Source organism: Microtus ochrogaster, assembly GCF_000317375.1.
Source record: "Microtus ochrogaster isolate Prairie Vole_2 chromosome 14 unlocalized genomic scaffold, MicOch1.0 chr14_random_1, whole genome shotgun sequence".
Classification (NCBI taxonomy): Eukaryota; Metazoa; Chordata; class Mammalia; order Rodentia; family Cricetidae; genus Microtus; species Microtus ochrogaster.
In genome coordinates this window covers 11,860,711-11,883,306 of record NW_004949096.1, presented here as the reverse complement: position 1 = coordinate 11,883,306, position 22,596 = coordinate 11,860,711, and the positions used below count along the sequence as shown (strand labels likewise).

Sequence of the window (22,596 nt, the reverse complement as noted above, 5' to 3'; positions counted from 1 at the left end):
AGAAGGAGGAGAGGGAGTGGGAACTGGGATTGGTATGTAAAATGAGAAAGGATAGTTTTGTTTTTTAAAACGAAAAATAAATTAATTTAAAAATATAAATGAATAAATAAATGAACGAATGAATGAATGAATGAAGAAATAAATAAATGTATTTTCAAAATCTTCCAGAGGAACAGACACCCTTGATGATCCAGAGTGTCTGGAGTTCTGTATGCATTAGCCACTTGCAGATATCATTGCAGTAGTTTTCTTCAGACAGGTTGTCTTTAGATTTTTTTTTAATTTTTAAATAAAACACGAGGGAGAAACTTGGCCAATCAACACATGACTATGACCACAGAGAAAGGGATTTAACAAACTTCGCGAGTCTAAAAACATACAAATGTTTCTTTTATCTTGTCTACAGCAATTGTCTATGCTTTTCCACTGAACCGTTCTTCAAGTGGCTACACAATCCCACAGGCGTCCACTGTCGAGCTACAGACAGTAACGGGGAGCAGGTGGTTAAATCACTTCCTAAGCAGTTTTCTGCTGCCCCTTCTTTCCAATCAGAGATTTGTGGATGTGCGGGATCACACTGCCCCCGGCTATGGTAGCCTTGATGAGTAAATCCAGCTCTTCATCACCTCGGATTGCAGGCTGTAGGTGACGTGGAGTGATGCGCTTTACTTTGAGATCCTTGGAAGCATTACCTGCCAACTCCAGCACCTCAGCTGTGAGAATCGCGGCACAGTACACAACAGCAGTGGCTCCCACCCGTCCATGGCTTGTGGTGCGAGTCTTCAAGTGTCTGTGGATCCGGCCCACAAGCAACTGTAGCCCAGCTCTCTGTGAACGGGACACTGCCTTTGCGTTGGCTTTCCCGCTGTCTTTCCCAGCTTTGCCTCCAGCCGTGGTCTCGGCCACATGGTGCACACTGCCATCCTGTGACGCCCAGTGCTGCCCAGCATGGCAGTGGCTGTTCTCGCAGCTGGACCACCAGTGCCAGAGCCGGACAATGCCCCTGCCCGCATCGCCTAGAATTATTTTTTTTTTAAATAGGCAACTAAATATTTTTAAGAGTTATATATTCTTTTAAAAATATAGGTTGAGGAGCTGGAGAGATTGTTCAGAGGTTAAGAGCACTGACTGTCCTTTTAGAGGTCCTGAGTTCAATTCCCAGCAACCACATGGTGGCTCACAACCATCTGTAATGAAATCTGGTGCCCTCTTCTGGCCTGCAGGCATCCATGGAGGCAGAACACTGTAAACAAAATAAATAAATATATAGGTTGAATTTAATTCATGGTATTCACATGTAGAATTTATTTGTGGTCTCTAACAAGTCATTGGATTGTAAAATTTACTAAATAAAGTTATTCTTCATTGCAAAATTATTTTAGAAAAATGGAAACAAAACAAAAAAATGGCATTTCTCTAAGTTTGACTCGAGTGCTTTTTAAAAATTGAAGCTTCCACTGTCAGGTTTTCTTCATTTATTGCACAGCACTTAACTAAAGTCATTACACAGTATCGTAAGAGACATCCAACCTCCTCTGACACTTCCTTTTATTTTATCCCATATCATGTTCATTCTAAGTAAGACTTAAGGATAAGGTTAATGTTTCCTTGAGATTAGATTTATTTTGCAATGAGGCTGACCTTTAAATGTCTTGTTTGTTAGGCAAACAACATGATCTGCAATTAGTCACAGGTTTCTTGTTTTGTGCAAGCCAAGCTTGATTAGAACCTTTCTCTAAGACTTTTATTCAGTGAATAAATTCATATCCCTCTGCTTATCAGTTTCAGAATTCGAGAGGAGGTATTTGCCTATAAATCTCCCCCCACCCTGCTGCCTTTTCTTTTAATGCACAGCCACCGAACACTAACGTAATTGGTGCAATCTGTTATTTACAGATATGCACCGAGACACAGGTGGCAAAGTCTTTTTTAGTTTGTAAGGCAAAGCAAGACCTTCCTCACAATTTGACTTCTGTGAGTAAAAATTGTTGCTAGGCTAGGAGAGCAGCATCGTCACTATGGGTGTTCTCCGCTTTTGTAGTAAATCTTTTCCATATGGAGTCCTACTTCAACTTAACTCTACACCAAAGTACATATTTATGGTAGGAATTATTATTTCTTTAAAAAGAAAAAAAAGACAACAAAAGCAACACCAAAACCGGGTTTTGCTAGGTAGTGGTGGCAAAAGCTATTACGCCCCATAGTTGAGAGGCAGAGGCAGGCTGACCACTATACCTCCAAGAGTTTAACCCCAGCCTTGTCAACAGAATAAACCCCAGGACAGCCAAGGCTATATAGAAAAACCCAGTCTCAAAAAGAAAAAAAAAAGCTGGTTTTATAAATGAGCATTGTTGTATTTTATAAGTATAATCTTTCATAAATATCCATAATAAATTGACTTAGAGATTTTGTGTTTGGAAGTGAAAGTAAGTAATGACTCCCAATAAGATGAATTGAATAACTTGCTGATATGCTTCCAAAAGACAAAATGATGTAGTAATTTTGTTGATTCTATAAAGTTTTGTATATCAGTATATATAAAATTGAATGGAAAAGTACCCCAAATTACTTGTTGCAGAAATGTCTTAAATATAAAATTTGACAAATTTCCTTTATTCCTCTAACTAACACTCATTGAAAGGGAACCATTACAAGATATGTGTAAAATTAATAAAATGTGTTAATAATAAAAGTAAAAACAAAAATTTAGGATTTATTTCAATTCATATTGTACTTATGCTTTCCATATTGGTTCAGAAAATCCTGCAAATAAGTTTGAGATGTACTATACTTTTTTCTTAGTTTTTATTTGTGAAAACAGAATTCTAAAGGGTAAAAGATTAACCAAAGATGTCCTATGCAGTGACAGCAGGATCAGATTAGAACATGGGCTAATTTTCTTTGGAGTTTATGCAATTTGGATATAAATAAAACAAACACAATGATTAGAATTTGATAACAAACTTCAGTATGTATCAATATTAAAATAAAAGCTCACGGAGCTGCAGACATCAGAGGAATCAGAACTATCTGTAACTCTAACTTCAGGGTATCCAACACCTCCTTGTTTCCTTCACAGACATTTGCCTGCACATGTGATGCGTGCACATGCACACACACTCACACACATGTACACATACATGTATACATACACATGAATTCTATATGGAACAATTATACAAAAATGTCAATCTCATAATGGGGGAGTACAGACACTAAGAAATGAAATAAAGCATCATAGTAAAAATAAAGATTATTTTTGGTGGGCATTGTAGCTCATAAAGAGATGACGATAATGACAGAAATTGTACTAAGATATAAGCTGCAGAATGAGCACTTCCTAATGATCTTAATACTTTTCATAGCAGAAAGAAAATCTTGTCTGTGTGTCGTTGGAGCACAAGAATTCAGCACTGAAATAAATTTCCTTACTCTAATCCACTATTTTTATTTTATTTTTTAAAAAGAAAACAGGATAGCTTTTTTTTTTTTCATTTTACGTATCAATCCCAGTTCCCACTTCCTCCCCTCCTCCCATCCCCTCCACCTTCTCCACGCTACCCCACCCACTCCTCAGAGAGGGTAAGGCGCATTGCTTTGGGGAAGGTCTGAAGCTCTTTCTACTATATCTAAGCTGAGCAAGGTATCCATCCAAATAAAATGAGTTCCCAAAAAGGCAGCACCAGCAGTAGGGATAAATTCTGGTGCCACGGCCTGTTCCAGCCATGCAACTGTCACCCACATCCAGAGGGACTAGTTTGAACCTGTGCTGGTTCCTTTCCGGTCAAGCTGCAGTTGGTGAGCTCCCATTAGCTCAGGTAAACATTTTCAGTGGGTGTCCCCATCAGGTCTTGACCTCTTTGTTCATATTCTCACTCCTCGCATTCTTGGACTGGACTTTGAGAGCTCATTCCAGTGCTCTGATGTGGGTCTCTGCCTCTGTTTCCATCAGTTGCTGGATGGAGTTTCTATGATGACAATTAAGTTATTTATCAACCTTACTATAGGGCAATGTCAGTTCAGTTCTATTGCTTAGGTTCTTAGCTGGGGTCATTCTTGGGGACTCATGAGAATTTCTCTAGTGCCAGTTTTTTTTTCTAACCCCATAATAGCTCCCTCAAACAAAAATCTCTCCTTCCTTGCTCTCATCTCTGTCCTTCATCTCGACTTTCCTGTTCCCTCAAGTTCTACCCCCCTCCTCTTCTCCCCTCCTCTTCCCCATACTCGCCCTTCTCCCCCAAACCTCCATGCTCCCAATTTTGTCAGGTGATCTTATCTATTTCCCCTTTCTAGGTGTATCTATGTGTTTTTCTTAGGGCTCACCTTGTTACTTATCTTCTCTAGGGTCATAGATGTAGGTTCATTATCCTTTGCTTTAAAGCTAGTATCCACTTATGAGTGAGTATATTCCATGTTCATCTTTCTGTGTCTGGGTAACCTCACTCAGGATGATTTTATCTAGTTCCATTCATTTGCATGCAAATTTCCAGATGTCATTGTGTTTTACCATTGTGTAGTACTCTATTGTGTAAATGTATCACATTTTCATTACTCATGCTTTGGTTGAGGGGCATCTAGGTTGATTCCAGGTACTGACTATTACAAATAATGCTGCTATGAACATTGTGGAACAAATGTCCTTGTAGCATGCTTGAGCATCCTTCGGGTATATGCCCAAGACTGGTATTGATGGGTTCTAAAATAGGTGGATACCCAATTTTCTGAGAAACCGCCATATTGATTTACAGAGTGGTTGTACAAATTTATATTTCCAACAACAATAAAGGAGTGTTCTCTTTACTCCACATCCCCTCCAGCATAAGCTGTCATTGGTGTTTTTTTTTTTTAGCCATGACTGTTGTAAGATGGTACTTCAGTGACATTTTGATTTCCATTTCCTAATGTTTAAGGATGTTGAACATTCCCTTAATGTCTTTTAGCCATTTGAGATTCTTTTGTTGAGAATCGTCCTTTTATTTCTGTACCCCATTTTTAAATTGGATTATTTGAAATTTTAATGAATAATTTTTTTTGAGTTCTTCCTATATTCTGGAAATCAGTCCTCTGTCTGATGTGGGGTTATTGAAGACCTTTTCCCATTTAGTAGGCTACATTTTTGTCCTATTGACTGTGTCAATATTGACAGAAACTTCTTAGTTTCAGGAAATTCTCTTTATTTATTGTTGCTCTCAGTGTCTGTGCTACTAATGTTATATTTAGAAAGTAGTCTTCCGTGCCCATGAATTGAAGGCTACTTCCCACTTTCTCTTCTATTACATTCAGTGTGGTCAGATTTAAATTGAAGTCATTAATCCATGTGGACTTGAGTTTTGTACTCAAGTAGGGATAGGGATGGATCTATTTGCATTCTTCTACATATTGACATCCAGTTATTGCAGCACCATTTTTGATGATGCTATCTTTTTTTTCCAATGTAATGATTTTAGCTTCTTTGTCAAAAATCAGATGTTCATAGCTGTGTGGATTAATATCCAACTCTTTGGTTTGATTCCATTGGCCAACTTGTCTGTTGTTATGCTAATACCAAGCTGTTTTATTACTGTAACTACAATAGAGCTTGATGTCATGGATGATGACGCCTCTGGAAGTTCCTTTAATGTGCAGGTTTGCTTTGGCTATTCTGGGCTTTTTATTTTTCCATATGAAGTTGATTATTGTTCTCTCATGTTCTGTGAAAAAATAGTGTAGGGATTTTGATAGTGGTTGCATTCAATCTAAATATTGCTTTTGGTAGGAATGACATTTTTGCTATGTTGATCCTTCCTATCCAAGAGCATAGAGACATTTCCATTTTCTGGTATTTTCTCAATTTCCTTCTTTAAAGACTTACAGTTCTTGTTCAAGAGATCTTTCCCTTTTTTGCTTAGTGTTAACCAAAGCTATTTTATGTAGCCTGTGCCAAACCACTTTCTACTTCTGATTTTTTTCACACAAAATGTTTTACATCAATATTATCACTTTGTCTTTGGTTCTACTCTGAAGGCATATCAGTTTCATTGCACTGTTGATTACCCATTATTAATGACCTTGTATCAAGTCCAATACTCCACCCACAGTGTTCCTTTGATGTTATCCTCCCATTGGAATTTGATATATTTGAAGGAATCTCTATTGAAATTATTTTATACTTGTAATAGACAATATATATTATTATGATGGATTTTTTCTTATTTTTTTCTTTACTTTTTCTATCCTTTTACTAGAGTACTTTCTAATACCTAAATTCAAGAGTAAGATTAATTTTTAATTTTCATTTTTCCTTCCTTTCATTTCCTTCCCTTCTTGTCTTTCTTTCACCTTTAGTCCTTCCCTAAGGAACATTACCCAAATTCTGAAAAATAAGGATGTTTTGCAATATTTGTTTTACAGCTATCATATCATAGTTATGAAAAAGAACCACAATGTAGGAAAGTTCCAGAATATTTTAATTATTTGGAATAAGATATTGATTATAATGTACATACAAAAAGTAATTGCATGGATACTGCTGATTTATATATATATTTAAATATTTATTTAAATATTATATATATATTTATATATATGATATATATATATGAGATAATATCATTAGTATTGTTTGGTATTAAGTATTTCAGTTTTAATCAATAAACATGAATTTATTTGCATGACTTAATTGTAACAGTGTTTATTGCATATCACTAAATATTAAATACATCTCTTACTTTCACTGATTATTTGTTACTTTGCGAGTTTTTGCACTTAATATTTGTTAGTTCCTTGATAAATTCATACATTGTGTTTTCACCCAATTTACAACTTAATTCTTCATGACTGATATCATATTTCCTATACACATAACCTATGGGTTTTGCTTTTGCGCTTTTTTTTCCCCTTCAAGATTAACTTCTACTGCCCAAGTATTGTTGTCTGTGTGGTCTTTCAATGTAAAGTGACTTACTTTTGATTCTAATCTTTGACCACACTGTTTACCTTTCTCCAGACAGATAGCATTTGACAAGAGTTCTGCATCTAAGACAGGGTTGTCATGGCCAACTTCACTCCTCTCTGCTGAGATGTTGTCTGGTTTGGGCTTGAACATATTTTATACATCATTTCACAAATGCTGTGAATTTATATATGCAATTGTTCTACTTTGTCCAAAAGATAGCTTTTCCTTGTAGTCACCTACCAGTACAGAATCTTATACTGCTTTATCCTTCCACAATGATCCATTTGCATTGAGAGGAGTGCAGCATATTGCATAATTTCAAAATCAGAGCATTAAATATGTTTTATATAAATATAATAATTTATTTTTCCATTTTCTTGTCTGAAATATGCTTTTAAGAAACAGATATAAATTATTTTATAAAAGCAATAATAACAACCAGTGATACAAAAACACGAACAACATTAAAGTAATAGACATGCCAGTGTATAACTTAACAAGACTGTGATTTTGTACAGATAGAGATTATACTAGAAGACTGGAATGTACTTACAGTTTTGATAAGTGCATAGCAAAGTTATAATTTATCTTTAATATAGAATATTCATAGAACAACCTCTCCACTTCTATGTGATCTCATATTTAAAAGTGTGATGCAATTTCGTATTAGTGATGGCAAATAAGAAGAACATTCTCACAATGAAGAAACTTTATTTTTCAGGCCATGAGAAACATGTAGAAACAAGCTGCATTTAGTCATCAAAACATAAAATCTCTAGAACTATTCATTTTGAACTGGCATATTTAATGTCTGTAGTCTGAAGAAAATGACCAAAGCATTAATGGGGGAAGAGTAAATATTATTCTCATTTGTATAATTCTTAGAAATCAATTCTCAATGGCTATTTTAACAATTAAAATATTATTTATCATCTCATTGTAGTGATAATCATGACTACACAAAATGACATCATTGATGTGGATTAATTAATAAAGAAAACTGGGTTGGAATTATAGGGCAAAAGAATAGAGGTAGGCAGGGAAAACTAATGCTCGGAGAAAGAAGGGCAGAATCAGAGAGAAGCCATGTAGCCCACTGAAGCCAGATCGAACTTTAGCTGGTAAGCTGCATCCATGTGGCGATACACAGGTTAATAGAAATGGATTAAATTAATATGTAAGAGTTAGCCAATAAGAAGCTAGCTCTAATGGTCCAAGCAGTAACTTAATTAATACAGTTTCTGTGTGATTATTTCAGTTCTGGGCAGCTGGGACAAATAAGCAGCCTCCCTCCTACACTTCATAAGCATGATCTATTATTTTCCTACACATGTTGCTCAGAGCAATCATACACATATTTTTAGTTAGTGAAAAGCTCATAGTTAACTCAAGTAGGTTTTGTATATTTATTATTTTGGTACATCATGTAAACAAAGTCAAAAAAAGCTTTATTTCTCCAAAATAATTCAGTAATGAACTATTTTGTATAAATTAACATAACAGAGACCATCAGACTATAATTTAATTATTTCTTTTGTAAATAGTTTGAATGGGTCACACTTAAAATGAATATGTACTTAAAGTGCAATTTTCTCTTTCATCTTACTTTTTGGAAGAAAAATTAAACTCAGATATGTTGTCAGGAATGGTATTAATTGTAAGGTATTGTTTTCAATTCTTGGTAAACAGTTATAAATACCATAGTTTAGAAAAGTGTAGTTGCTTATTTCCTTCTTCATATAATCTTTTGTGAACTTATGAGGTAATGTTTGTGTACTTAACTGAGGAAAAGAATAATTATAATTACTCACATATAATATAATTAAAATAAATTAGTAATACAATTCAAACAATTCACAATTGACGTGAGTCTTAAAAACCACAGCCTTCTATAATTCCTATTCATTCATTTTTCTATTTATTTACATTTCTTTCTCTTAAGAAGGTAAAAAAAACAGAACTATTAAATTTACATGATCAACATTTGATTGTTTTTTCTGATATTTTCTCATATAAAATACATGTATATATATATACACATAAAAATTTGATAGATTTTTTGTCTTGACTATAGTGTCTTCATTTTCTATAAAAACAGTAAAATAAAAATAAAAATGCAGTACAGAACAGTTAAAGTAGTAGACTTAAACAGAACAAGTCAACATGTTATTTTAAAAATGTAGAAAATAATATTTTGATTTTAGGAATTGTCCTATGCACAATTTCCTTCTGAGTAGGAGGAAGGTTTACAGCTCATTCCCTTCCTTTCCTGATAGTTTCTGTGTCTTAATGACATTCATACTCATCTATTTATTCTACATCTTCCCAGCACTTAATAAGTGCTAGGTACTGAAACATCAAAGAAATATTTATCTGAACTCACTGTGAAAACATATCTGGGCATGTCTGAAACACCAATGGCAAAATTTTAATTCACATCAATTTGCATGAGCAAGAAAACTTCCAAATGAAAAACTCATAAGGAAACATCTTGGGGTACTTACTGATGCTACTTTGATTTGAATGTGGCTCCCTGATAGAAAGAAAATGATAGTTTCAATGAGAGAGAAGGAAATGGAACATGTGGTTCTGAGGGTAAAATTAGTGGTACATAGAATGCATAAATGAAGAAACTTAAACATAATATAGCAGGGCTCTGGAGATACTTAAGTGGGATTCATGTATAATAATAGATCCTGGCTGCCGTTGTCACAAAGGCAGCAACAAAAGGCTATGGGAGATCAGGAATGTTTTAATTTGTAACAGTGTGGGAGCTTTTCCTTTCCCTGGATATATGAAACTATATCACATATATTTTAAATATGAGCAATGAGAGGATAATAGCAAAGAATATGATCTTCTCATGTATACATGCTAACTAGCTTAATCTTGTATCCCTCAGCAGAGTGTATCCTATTAAAATGTTTTAATTTGAGCCCACATTATATAGAGACTTATTTAATAGATTTAATAAAATATAATGCATATGCCAAGCAACCAATTTTATCCATAACTAAGACAAATATCTGCCTAGTACAGATTTGCTCACACTTTTATATTCACTATCTGGTGTGGAAAGTCCTTCTGTATTATATGTGTTGCTTTTATTGGAGAAAAAAGAAGCTGCTTTTGGCCTATAGCTTAACAGAATATAGCCTGGCTAGAAGAGATATGTATATATAGAGAGTAGGTGGAATCAGAGAGAAGACATATAGCCCTACAGGAGATAGATGTCGGATATAATCTTACAGGTAAGTCATAGCCACATGGTGATATACATATTAATTGAAATGGGTTAAATTAAGATGTAAGAGCTAGCCACTGAGAAGCTAAATATAATAGCCCAAGCAATGTTGTAATAATACAATTTCTGTATGCTAATTTTGGGTCTGAGCAACTGAGAACAAAAAAGTGGCCTGAAACAACAAATTGGCACTCCAATGCATGCTAGTTAAATCCACATAAAACCTGAGAAACTTGGAAAAGAATTCTAGAAACAAAAAACAGAGTTTAACACAGCTTCTTGCTTTGTATTCTAGTGGTTCCTTTAAAAGAATCCTTCCTAATTCAGCAGTAGAAAAAAAAAAATACGACATGGTTTTGACATGGTGGCTACCTGGGCCATTACAAACTCTGACTTTTTTGGGAGGTCCAACTAGAGAACATTTAAATGGAGTTTGTGAGCAGAGTCCTACAGCTTTTTTAATGGTAACATGGACCTGCTGTGTGCCTGAAAATGGGGCAAATTGCTTGGCTTACAGAGGAGGCAAACATGCCTCCACTATGTTGGACTGGGTGGAGCAAGCAGGCAGGGCTGTGTTGGCCCTAGCCACACCCACTTAGCATTTTTAAAAGGGGAGGCTTCTGGTCAGCATATCAGAAAATGGTTACAGATACACAATAAAGACAGATTCACATAAAAATAATAGATCCCTAAATGGGTCACAGTATGTTTTAAAAATGTACATAGGCTTAGAAAGAGAAGAAAAAGAGTAAAGAGACAGAAAATATAAAAGAGTACAAGCAGTCATAGATTAAATAGTAAAGATAATAAAATGAATATTAAACTTGTATAGAAAGTAATAACAAAATAAGCCGTGTAATGATGGAAAATTCTCAAAGAGTTTGGATTACACACATTATTGTGTTTTCTTTGAATTTTTTTGACTTTGAAGGAGCTAAATGCAGAGAGATATTTCATTGTATGGACTGCTACACTAAACCAACCTATTTGAAGGTATCTTGATTCCAAAATTTGGGTCTAAGTATTTGTTGCTTTGGAAAAGAGGTTCTGCTCTGTTTTCCACAGATGATGAGAAACTGTTGATTAACTCTAGACTAATGTGGTTTGATGGACCAAGAGCACCTGAAAGCTCAGCATAAACACCCCCAAAAATACTTCACCCAACAAGCAGCAGTAAATATTTTAGAGAAAACTAATGCCCAAATTCCCAAAATGATTGTTTATAAATATTTTCAATTAAAGGGGGCTATGCTATAGAGATGGATATCTTGCATTGGTATGAATCGAGACTTATTGATATATATTTAAGGTCATTTTTTTATAATAATAATATATATGTACATCATATATTTCTGCCCTTGATTAAGTTACTGTGTTTGTGCAGCTCATTTAAAACTTTAATCTTTTCTCTTTTACCACTCACTACTTTCCTTTTCCTTACCTGTTGCCAGTCCACATGCAAAATCCATTCTATTTCCCCAGTGCAAGGAAGTCCATGTGTTCTGTCTAATTTCTTTTTTTATTTCTAACTTCTCTGGATCTTTGAATTGTAGTTTGGTTATCATTTATTTCATTACTAATATTTACATATAAATTAATACCTAAAATATTTATCTTTCAGGGTCTGGGTTAACTCAAGCAGGATAATTTTTTTTTCTAACTTCATTCATTTGTCTACAAGGGTCATGATGTCATTTTTTAAACAGATGAGTAATGCTCCATTGTGTAATTTACTTCTGTATTGTGTTCTATTTTTCCTACATATTTTTACTACTTGGAAATTTCACACAATGCACCCTGATCCACTTTTCCCAGGTCTATCCCCCACCTTTGAGCCTGCCCTCCCCCTAAAAACAAGAAGAAAGAACAGAAGCAAAAAAAGAAGGACAAAAATGTGGAAGAGAAGCTGAAGGTAAAGGAGGAAGAGAAGAAAAAGAAGAGCAAGAACAGTAAGAACAAGAACAAGAACTAAACAAGAAATGACAAGCCTAATTTACTTTTTCCATATACTCATATACTCAAGCATGATCAAACCAGTAACCAGTTCCTAAAAGAAAACTGAGTCATTTCTTACCTGTATCCTCATCAAAAGCCCTTAATTGTGGAGACCTTCACATTGGGATTCATCTAACTGTTTTTATGGATTCTTTTCAGCGATGTTTGACCTAGGCTCGAACATTTTGGAAGGTAGAGTATGGGGAGGGCAGGTACACAAAACCTTCTATGTTCCTCGTTCCTCTCATAATCATGAGTCTGTAGTCATATATATATGACTATGATCTGATCATATTCTTCCTAATGGTTTTTGGTGACAGCATGTGTTATGGAACCTCAGTTTGATCTTTGGTGGTAGTAAATATCTTTGACATCAACATAGCCTTATGCTGTAGGATGCCATCATAATCATCTACAGTCTCATAAACTAAGGTCACAAACATGGACTCAGGTGGCAGCATGGGCCAAGGATAGCAACAGAGCTTCAGGAGGCCTCACAATTTCATGTTTTCCAAAGTAATATTTTTATTTATTATTTGGGAATTTCACACCATAAACACCAATCACTCACTTTCCTGTCTTCCTAGGTCCAACCCCATCTTTTTCACCTCTCTACCATCTGGAAAACAGAAGACAAAGAAACAATTTCCAATTTGTGTTACCACTAGAGCATGGTCAAGTTCCTAATGGCCAGTCACTTAAAGAAAACTGAGGTCTTACTCACACACATTGCCCCCTATAATCCATAAGTTGTGAAGAACTACACTCCGGCATCATTTTCACAGTTGCTGAGTCATCTTCAATGGGTTTCTATCTAGACTGTTTTTTTTTGTTGGATGGGTGGGTACAACAGTTCTTTATCCTTTCTTCTGGTGAGAGACAACTAGGTTGTTTTCACTTTCTGTCTATTATGAATATAGCAACAATTAGCAATGTCTAGTGAGTGTCCTTATGTAACATCTTTTGGGTATATGCCTAAGAGTGATATAGATGGATTTTGAAGTAGCTGAATTCCTAGTTCTCTAAGTAATTACCATATAAATTTCCTTAGTAACTCTACAAGTTTATACTTCCACCATCAGTGGATGGATATTCCCTTTATTCCCCATCCTTATTACCATGAACTGTCATCTGTTTTATTGATATTGGCCATTTGAACATTCATAAGACAGAATCTCAAAACAGTTTTGATTTGCATTTCCCTGATGGCTAAGATAGTTAACATTTCTTTGTTTCTCAACCATATGAGCGTCCTCTAATGATATTTCTCTGATTTGATCTGTACCTCATTTCTTTAAACTAGAATATTTGGTTTTGTAATATCTAGTTTCTGAATATATATACAAAACATATACAATATGTATATATGTAATTGTATGCAATTTTGTATTTTTTATAAAATACATGTTATACCTACATAAGCCATACACACACACACACACACACACACACACACACACACACACACGTGATTATTTCTGTTCTTCTCATGTGGCTGTCCATTTGACATCAATTACTGAGCCAACCAACCAGATGCATTTGCATTTTTGAATTTTTTCATTAATTTTCACTATATATATATGTGTGTGTACATGTATACACATTCATATATAAATATATGTAAATATGTACATACACACATTGTATTAAACTTCTATGAGATATAGAGTTGGTAAAAATATCATTGTTTCCTTGAAATCGTCTCTGTTACATACATTTTCTTTATAGTCCTCATTTTAAATTCTCCAAAGATTATGCCTTAGAGAAATCTCAACATTCAAGGTGTTTATTTGTATTCCTTTAAAAAATAATTTTTATATTGAGGAGCTACAATGTTGAATGGATTAATATTATTCATTAAGTTTTTTTTAACTGATTTTATGTTTATTTCTGCATTGCATATTTTAGATACATTCAATAATTTGATAATCTTGTTTTATTTGATATAATTCCTTTTATTTAAACATGTATTTACTAATTATAGAAACTTGCAATGAATACATGCAAAAGTATGAAAACAGAATCTGAAGATAGTTCTGTCCTTCCCAAATGGCTTTCAAATATCAAACTAAAGTCCTTAATCTGGTAGCAAGTACTGAGACAACCCACCAGACACAATTTTGATTTTTTTTCATTGCTTCACACAAAGTAGTTGGTATTCCTACTTCTCAAACAATACTATCTGTGAAAAAATACATTATAAATAAGAGTTTCTATTCTTATTTCCTTCTTTCACTAAAATTACCATGATGTTATATTCTCCTCTTGCTAAAATGTTGCAAATTCAAAACTAAGCAAGTTCCTTGATAATTTACATTTTGTACTAACAAAAGAAAAATTCACTCTGCTAAAAGATGGAAGTACAACTGTTCGTATCTCTATAAGGAAACCAAATCAATCAAAAGTTCTGTGAAAAATATATTTGTTTCAGAAGAGCAGTACTTTTCCATAAACAAAATAATATCTGACAGATTAGGAAAATGACAAGCTTATAAAAAGTGCTGGGGAACATCATCTTCTCCTTTGGAAAATATGTCCACCAGTACATCCCTAGTCACACACAGTGATGACACAAGTTTTCATCACTGATAGCATCTACACATGCCACACGTTAGTTTTCACCTTCTTCTCCATAAAAGGTGAGATAAATAGATATGACCAATTTAAAATGTTTTATTTTTAAAGTAGAGAAAATACACAATCTCAAACTGTGACCATAAAATTAATGGAAATTTGATATTGTCAAATGATATTCTAAGTTGTCATGCAGTTCTCTTTTTAGAGATGTGGCCCCACTTTAAGATGCATGACATTAAGTTGTTGACAAAATGCTAGCTAATGTTCACAATATTTGGATGAGAACTGGATATTGCCACCCTTGATTGCTAGTCATAACCAAATTTGTTTGTTAGTTTTGCTTGGTGATTCCAATTGCACTTTTTCATATTTCCCTGCTATATTTGTTCACCAGCTTTCAGTGTTTAGACTCGGTATATCTTTTGCAATCAGATGTAATATTGTTGTCTTTATAAGAACTTGAAATCAAGCAGTGCTGTTAAAAGCTAAGAAACAGCTTGTGCCAGCAATGTCACAACTGTGAAAACATTGAATTACTGATGTTACTAGTTTCTCATTAGGCTGATCTAATCAGTTACCAGATTTTTTTTTCTAAAATGATGCATCTTATTTGAAACTACAGTGTTACTAGAGCACAGTCTTTCAATGAACAAAGACCAATTAGCTCAAAGCCCTCAGATCAAAGATGAAAAAATTTTCCCCTAAAACAAGAAAATTAACATCATTTGCCCAAAGGTTAATAATGGCATATACAGGCAGGTCAATCATGTAACAATGATTTTAGTTTGTCAAGTCTTAATCAGCATGGTTAAAATACTGAGGAAGATAGGTAACACATATTTAAAATGTGTCTAATTCTCATGTAATACATAAACTTATTTTCCATTTCAAATTGAATTTTAGCCTGGTCAAAATGCATGTATGTCAGTTTTTATATATTCATGACAAAAATATAAAGACACTAATTATAAGAAAACACACAAAATAAACAACCTATTTTATTAGAAATATTTGAGAAATTTAAACACAAATACCCTGCCAATAGTAAACCAATTATAAGTACATACAAATCTTAAAATGGGTCCCCCATTATTTTAAACAGATATGCAAATTTTCTTGGCACTTAATTGAAATTTTTAGCAATAATCTTGATAATTCATTGGTAAGTGGTTCTTTATAATGTAAGTAGTGAATTATAATGGGTTTATGAATACATACTCAGAAATAATGGAATTTTTTTACTTACCCATTTAATAGCTTATTAAAAAAAAGTAGTTGATGCCCATATAAGTGTCTAAATTGCCATGATAATCACTATTAGAGAGCTGTCAAATTACTCAGAGTTTTTTTCTTTTTTTAATTTTTTTTTGCACTATGCACTCAGTGCCCTTAGAGGCCAGATGAGGTAGGCATATTCCATTTACTGGAATTCTAGAGGATTGTGGACTTCTGTATGGTTCCTGGGAATCAAGCTCTGGTCCTGTAGAAAAGTTGTAAGTGCTGTTATGCACTTACCATCTCTCTATCACCATCAATTAAAAAAAATGAAGCCATCTTCTTACAAATATGAATAAATATTTAGTAAATATGATAGATTAAAGTTCACCTTATGCAAAATTGTGGCAATGGAGATATATTTTTAAATTAATTTTCCAGACTTATTATTAAGCAAAAACAAACTATGATACATGTTTGTATAATTATAAATATAATAATTCCTGTAATCAGAGTTTTTTCCTGCCACCTGGTCCTGTAGCTGCTTTTAAAATAATCACTTAGAGGCTTAATATTAATTATAAATGTTTGGCAGATGACTCAGTCTTATTGCTAGTTAGTTCTTTCATTTAAATGAACCCATTTCTATTAATCTAAGTATTGCCATAGGACCGTGGCATTACCGGTCTGCTGGCATGTTTTTCCTTGTGTAGCCTGATGGTATCTACCAGACTTCATCCTTCTCCTATATCTCTGTTTGGAATTCCCACCAGGTTTTATGCTGCCTTGGCATAAGCCAAATCAGTTTAATTTGTCAACCAATGAGAGCAACAAATATCCACAGTATACAGAAAGACATCTCACAACAGATTCCCATATTTTGTGAGAGAGCTAGAATTTAGTTGTTCACAATAATTTTTGTGCAAATTATTTTCTAAATTTATCATCCTACTGGGTATCCCAGAGCTGTTTTTTTTATTATTAATTTGATTTTATGGCTGTACATACAAGGAAATTCTACAGGAAAACTAAGTTTTCAGTGAAATGGAAGTTTTCCATCTCTTTTTGGAAATCTCATATTACAATATAACTCTTTCAGGCTAGGAACTAAGTATTTGGTACAAGAGGGGAAATCCATAGGCAATTTATGAGAGTTCTGGAATGTATTACATTATCATTATAAGTGTTTTAAAATGCTGATTACCAATTAGAAAGCATTTTTGGAAGCTGACTGAAATTATTCAGATATATAATTAAAGCATTAAATTATCAATTTTGTGAAATAAGTATAAATTTAATTCAAACACATGAAATTTTAGTTTACAAAAAATAAATACTATCTGTGAACATAGAGGTCACATAATCCAAGAAATAATTTTGGAAAACATATTTTCATCAACTATGTGCTTTTTGTTTTTGATTTTTCCAAAAGTATTAGCCTGTGTTCATAGCTGTCTATAGAATATTATGTTCTCTACCATTTTAATTGCTTGAAGTGTCTGAAACTCTTAAAGATATGTCTTTAATGCTCAGTTAAATTCAGGTTTTAAAAAATCTGATTTCACACATTATGCTTTTATGCATAATGTTAACTTTCTTCTCAGAATAATTCATGGAAAATCTTCAGTGACAAATTTGAAGTGTTTATGAAGTTATATGTAGATTCTAAGTTTCTCGATCAGAAATTTTGCAAATATAGTTCAGGCATCTGCCTTCATAAAAGATATATCAAGCATGTCTGAAGTAGAGTGAAATTCTCACATATCATGGCACTGCGCCATATGCAGACATTTAAATTAAAAACAAATGCTGAGAAAGGAAATGTATTGAGGGTAAACACAATGTCAATATCCACTCTTCATTTATTTTCAAACAAATAAATCAGAAGCAGTGAAAGAGAAGAGCTCAAAATCCCTAGCTTGATGTGCATGAAGGATTTCATGCCTTCCATCTTCACATGATCTTGCTCTAGCTATTCTCCATCATTCACACAAATCATCTTGCTCTCAGTCTTGGACTTGCACAACTACAAATGCCTAAGGGGTAAAGGTTTAATGTGAACTCAGCTGTATTCTGTATTCAATCTGTACCAATCCTCTTTCTTTCCATATCACTTACCCATAGAAAACTATTTTGTCTAACTGGGCCTGGTATCTTGTAACCTCTAGTTCTAGCAAGTGTTTTTGTCACAGCCCATTTGAAAAACATCATCACAATGTGTCTTGCAACAATTATGCATACAATTGAAGAAAACAGATTACATAGAACATAGTCATAAAAGAGGAAGGATGCTGTGGCATGTCCTTCAATATGCTGTAAATATGTTTTATACCACTGTTTAACAAAGAAGCTGTTTGGGCCAACAATCAGGCAGAATAGAGTCAGGCACTAAATCCAAGCAAAAATACAGAAAAAGAAGACAGAGTCAGAGAGATGCCAGCAGCTACAGGGAAGCAAGATGTGAGTTAACAAGCCATGGTAAAATATAGACTAATAGAAATTGGTTAATTTAAGCTCTAAGGGCTAGTTAATAATATGCCTGAGCTAATAGACCAAATCATTTCTAATTAATATTAAGCCTCAGAGTGGTTATTCAGAAACAGAGACCACTTTCTAAATATAACCCCAGTAACAGACTCTGAATCAATTAATAAATGGGACCTCCTGAAACTGAGAAACTTCCATAAAGCAAAAGACATGATCAACAAGACAAAATGGCAGCCTACATAATGGAAAAAGATCTTCACCATCCCTACAGCAGACAGAGGTCTGATCTCCAAAATATACACATAACTCAAGAATTGGCCATCAAAAGAACAAATAATCCAATTTAAAAAATGGAGTACAGATCAAAACAGAGAATTATCAACAGAGCAGTCTAAAATGGCTGAAAGACACTTTATAAAATTCTCAATATCCTTAGTCATTAGAGAAATGCAAATCAATAAACTCTGAGATTCCATCTTACATCTGTCAGGATGGCCAAGATCAAAAACACTGATGACAACTTATGGTTGAAATGATGTGGGGAAAAGGAAATACTCACGCATTGCTGGTGGGATTGCAAACTGGTACAGCCCCTTTGAATATCCATATGCTGATTTCTCAAAAAAAAATAGGAAACAACATTCCTCAAGACTCAGCAATATCACTTTTGTGTATATAGTGGAAGGATGCTCAATCATACCACAAAAGTATGTGCTCAACTATGTTCATAGCAGCATTGTCTGTCATAGCCAGAACCTGGAAACCTAAATGTCTCTTGTCTGAAGATCCATAAGGAAAATTTGATACATTTATACAGTGGAGTACTACACAGCAGACAAAAATAATGACATCTTGAAATTTGCAGGCAGGTGGATGGATTTAGTAAACATCATACTGAGTGAGGTAACTCAGATACAGAAAGACAAATATTACATGTAGTCACTCATAAGTTGCTTTTAAACACAAAGCAAAGAAAACCACCCTATATTTCACAATCCCAAAGAACCTAGACAACAATGAGGACCCTAAGAAAGAAATACATGGATCTAATCTACATGGGAAGTAGAAAAGGACAAGATCTCCTGAGTAATTTAGGAGCATTGGGACCATGGGAGTGGGTTGAAGTGGAGGGGAGAAGAAGGGAGGGGAGCATAGAAAACTGTATAGCTCAATAAAATAAATAATAACAAAAAGTTGTGAGTTCATTTAAGTTATTATAGCTGGTTAATAGTAGGCCTTGAGCTAACAGGCCATAAACTTTGCAATTAATATTAATCCTCAGAGTGGTTATTCCCAAACTAGCAAGTGGAAGAGAAATCTTCAGTTACAACAGGAAGCACAGATAAATACTCAAAAAATTTTCAGGATATTTTCTGGCCATATTGAAGGCAGCCAAGGTGTCAAGGCTACCTGATTACTTCAGACTCACAAGAGACACACAAATATTTTAAATGTATAGCCCTCATTGTGTTCTACAGTTCCTTTGGGAACAGGGGCTATCTCTGACACTTTTCCTGGCTTTTGGACTTTTACTATACATATTAGGTCACCTTGTGCAGCACTAATACATGGGAAGGTCCTTATTCTTAGCGCAATTTTTTATGCCATGTTTTGTTGATACTTATGGGAGGTCTGCACTTTCCTAAATAGAAACATGGGAAGAGTGGAATGGGAAGTGAGAAAAGAGGACTATGTTGGGAGTTACTGGGAAGATGGAAGGGGGGACTACTAAAAAATATCAATGAAAGGAACAAAAAACCCTTTTTCTACCTTCAAGAAGGAATGTAAAATGGACATCTTTGCCATTTCTCTGAAGTCACTAATGCCAAATCTTATAGATTTTTAATACAAACCGTATAGATTTACTGAATGGGAGATTCAATTTTTGTGTTGCTTACTTTTGTCAAATTGACACAAGCTAGAGTTTCATGAAAAGATAAAACTTCAATTGAAGAATTGCCTTTAACACGTTGGACTATGATCATATCCATGACGGCATGTTCTTAATTAATTTATGATTGTAGAAAGATCCAGGGAATGGTGGGTGGTGCAGCCATTGTGTAGGAGGTCCTCAGTTATATAAGTAAGCAGACTAACAAGCCAGGAAGACAAGCCAGTAAGCAGCACTCCTTCATGCTCTCCACTTCCTGCCTCTAGGTTCCTACTTGAGCTCCTGCCCTTCCTTCCCTTGATGAGGAACTGTAAACTATAAGATGCAATAAACATTTTCTTCCAGCCAAAAATCTAAATAACATGCAAATAATATGTAATTTAACCTTAAGTAGAGTATAATAGGTCCATAATAAAATAATATAATTGTGTTCAAAGAGACATTACAAGGCATTTGTCAAAAAAGTGATAGATCAACTAGATGGACATCAGGGAAAACAAAGATAACAAAAATATGTAAAACCTTCATTCTTTAATGAGAGTATTTGGGAAACATTGTGGCCCATTTGAAAGTTTCCCATGAGTTATTAAGGTATTATCATACATTCCTATTATCACTGAGATGCAGTGCTGTTATGTGGGATAAGAAGTTTGGTAGTTTTGGTTTTAAACAGTTTTCATAGATTCTTTATAGCTCTACTTTCTGGCTTTGAATTACTGAGACTTCAAAATACTTTAATAATTTCTTATAAAAGACACTGAATATTCAGAGGGAATATGAATAACCACATCCCTGAAGAAAACTTGAAAGTTTTGAAAAAATACTAATATTACTATCAATTCACAAACAAGTCAACATATAAATTAAGCATATGTGCGATGTTGTAGACATAATTAATCAGTTCAATATTTTTCCCATTCTCTTGCTGAATAATAAATTACTCAGGACTTGGTAACTTTACATAAAATTGTAACAATTTTTAGGTTTCACAGTTTTCTCTATTAAATGGAATCAGATGAAAAAGGATAGGGATATTGCTTAGGAACATTTAGACCACAAAATGTGGCATATTATTAATCATTGTGTTTGTTAATCTTTCTTGTCTACTTGATTGAATCTGGAATCAATGGAGAGATGAGCTCTTATGGGACTGTAAAGGTAATCTAGGAAGGAAAGTTTCTTCACTAGAGTAGATTGTACCTTCAGTTAACAGTAAGATTAAGTGATGCAGTAGGAACCATCACTGCCACTTGTCTTTTGTTGTCCTTGAGCTTGCTACTTAGCATACACTCCCTACTAATGCTAGTAAAGTTGCCCTCATTTCCTGTCATCAGCACTTACCTTGTTCAGGCTTCAAATATTGATTGAAGATCATAGCTCCCCTAGGGTTTTAGCACCAGTTTGAAACCATCAAAACATCAAGATTATGGGCTGAACAATTCTGAGGTTTTCAGCATCTCCAGAGTGGAGGGAGCCACTGTTAGACTACTCAGTCATTACTACTTAAGCTAATTTAATATATTGGTTTTTGTAATATCTTTTCATTCTGTTTTCCTTTCCTCTGGAGAACCATAATTCATGCAACTATCAACAGCATTTTCCAACAAGAAAAGAATCCCCATAGACAATATATAAATTTCCCAATATGTAATAAGTAGCACATTATAGTGCTGTGATTCTAATTCGAGTGCATCTGGCTCAAAAGATTTCTTCTTGTTATTGACATATTGTTCTGTTGTTTTGCAAAGCATTGAAAGTAATATCTTTCATTTAAAGTACTTGTACAGTTTGGCATGTTGATGTAAACTTTTAACCCAGAACAGGGAATGGGAAGGAAAGAGTTTCTCTGTGAGTTCAGTGCCAGCCTGTTCTACATAGCAAAATCAAAGTGCTTGGGCAGATGAGCATACGCCGTGAGAACCTGTATCAAAACAAATAAATGAAATTAAATAAAAATGAGTGTATTCATAAACACATTCATAACAGTACATACGTGTGCAAACAAGCATGTACATTTACATATTTAACATCATTCTGCAAGTCTTATCTTACCATGCAGTTGTTAGAGTTAAACCATACAAATCTCCCTATATACCCTCTGTGAATGGCAAGAAGTGCATATTTTCGGGATTTAAATCATGTAATGGTAAAAAAATAAATAAATAAACAGGATGAAAATGCCAGGAATTTTTGTATGAAACATTTGTATTGAATGATTAAAAGCCCCCAATAAAAAGTGCAAATTAAGCCTCA

The 22,596-nt window shown here is 34.1% G+C and overlaps 1 protein-coding gene across 1 annotated transcript; it reads right to left on the bottom strand.

Moving 5' to 3' along the window:
- Positions 1 to 516: 516 nt before the first annotated feature.
- Positions 517 to 21,718, bottom strand: LOC101986785 (histone H2A.V-like). The gene is made up of 2 exons (XM_005364463.1): positions 21,685 to 21,718; positions 517 to 1,016 (listed from the first exon to the last, which is right to left on the bottom strand). The coding sequence occupies exons 1-2, from the start codon at positions 21,716 to 21,718 to the stop codon at positions 517 to 519; spliced, it is 534 nt and encodes a 177-aa protein (XP_005364520.1).
- Positions 21,719 to 22,596: the final 878 nt, after the last annotated feature.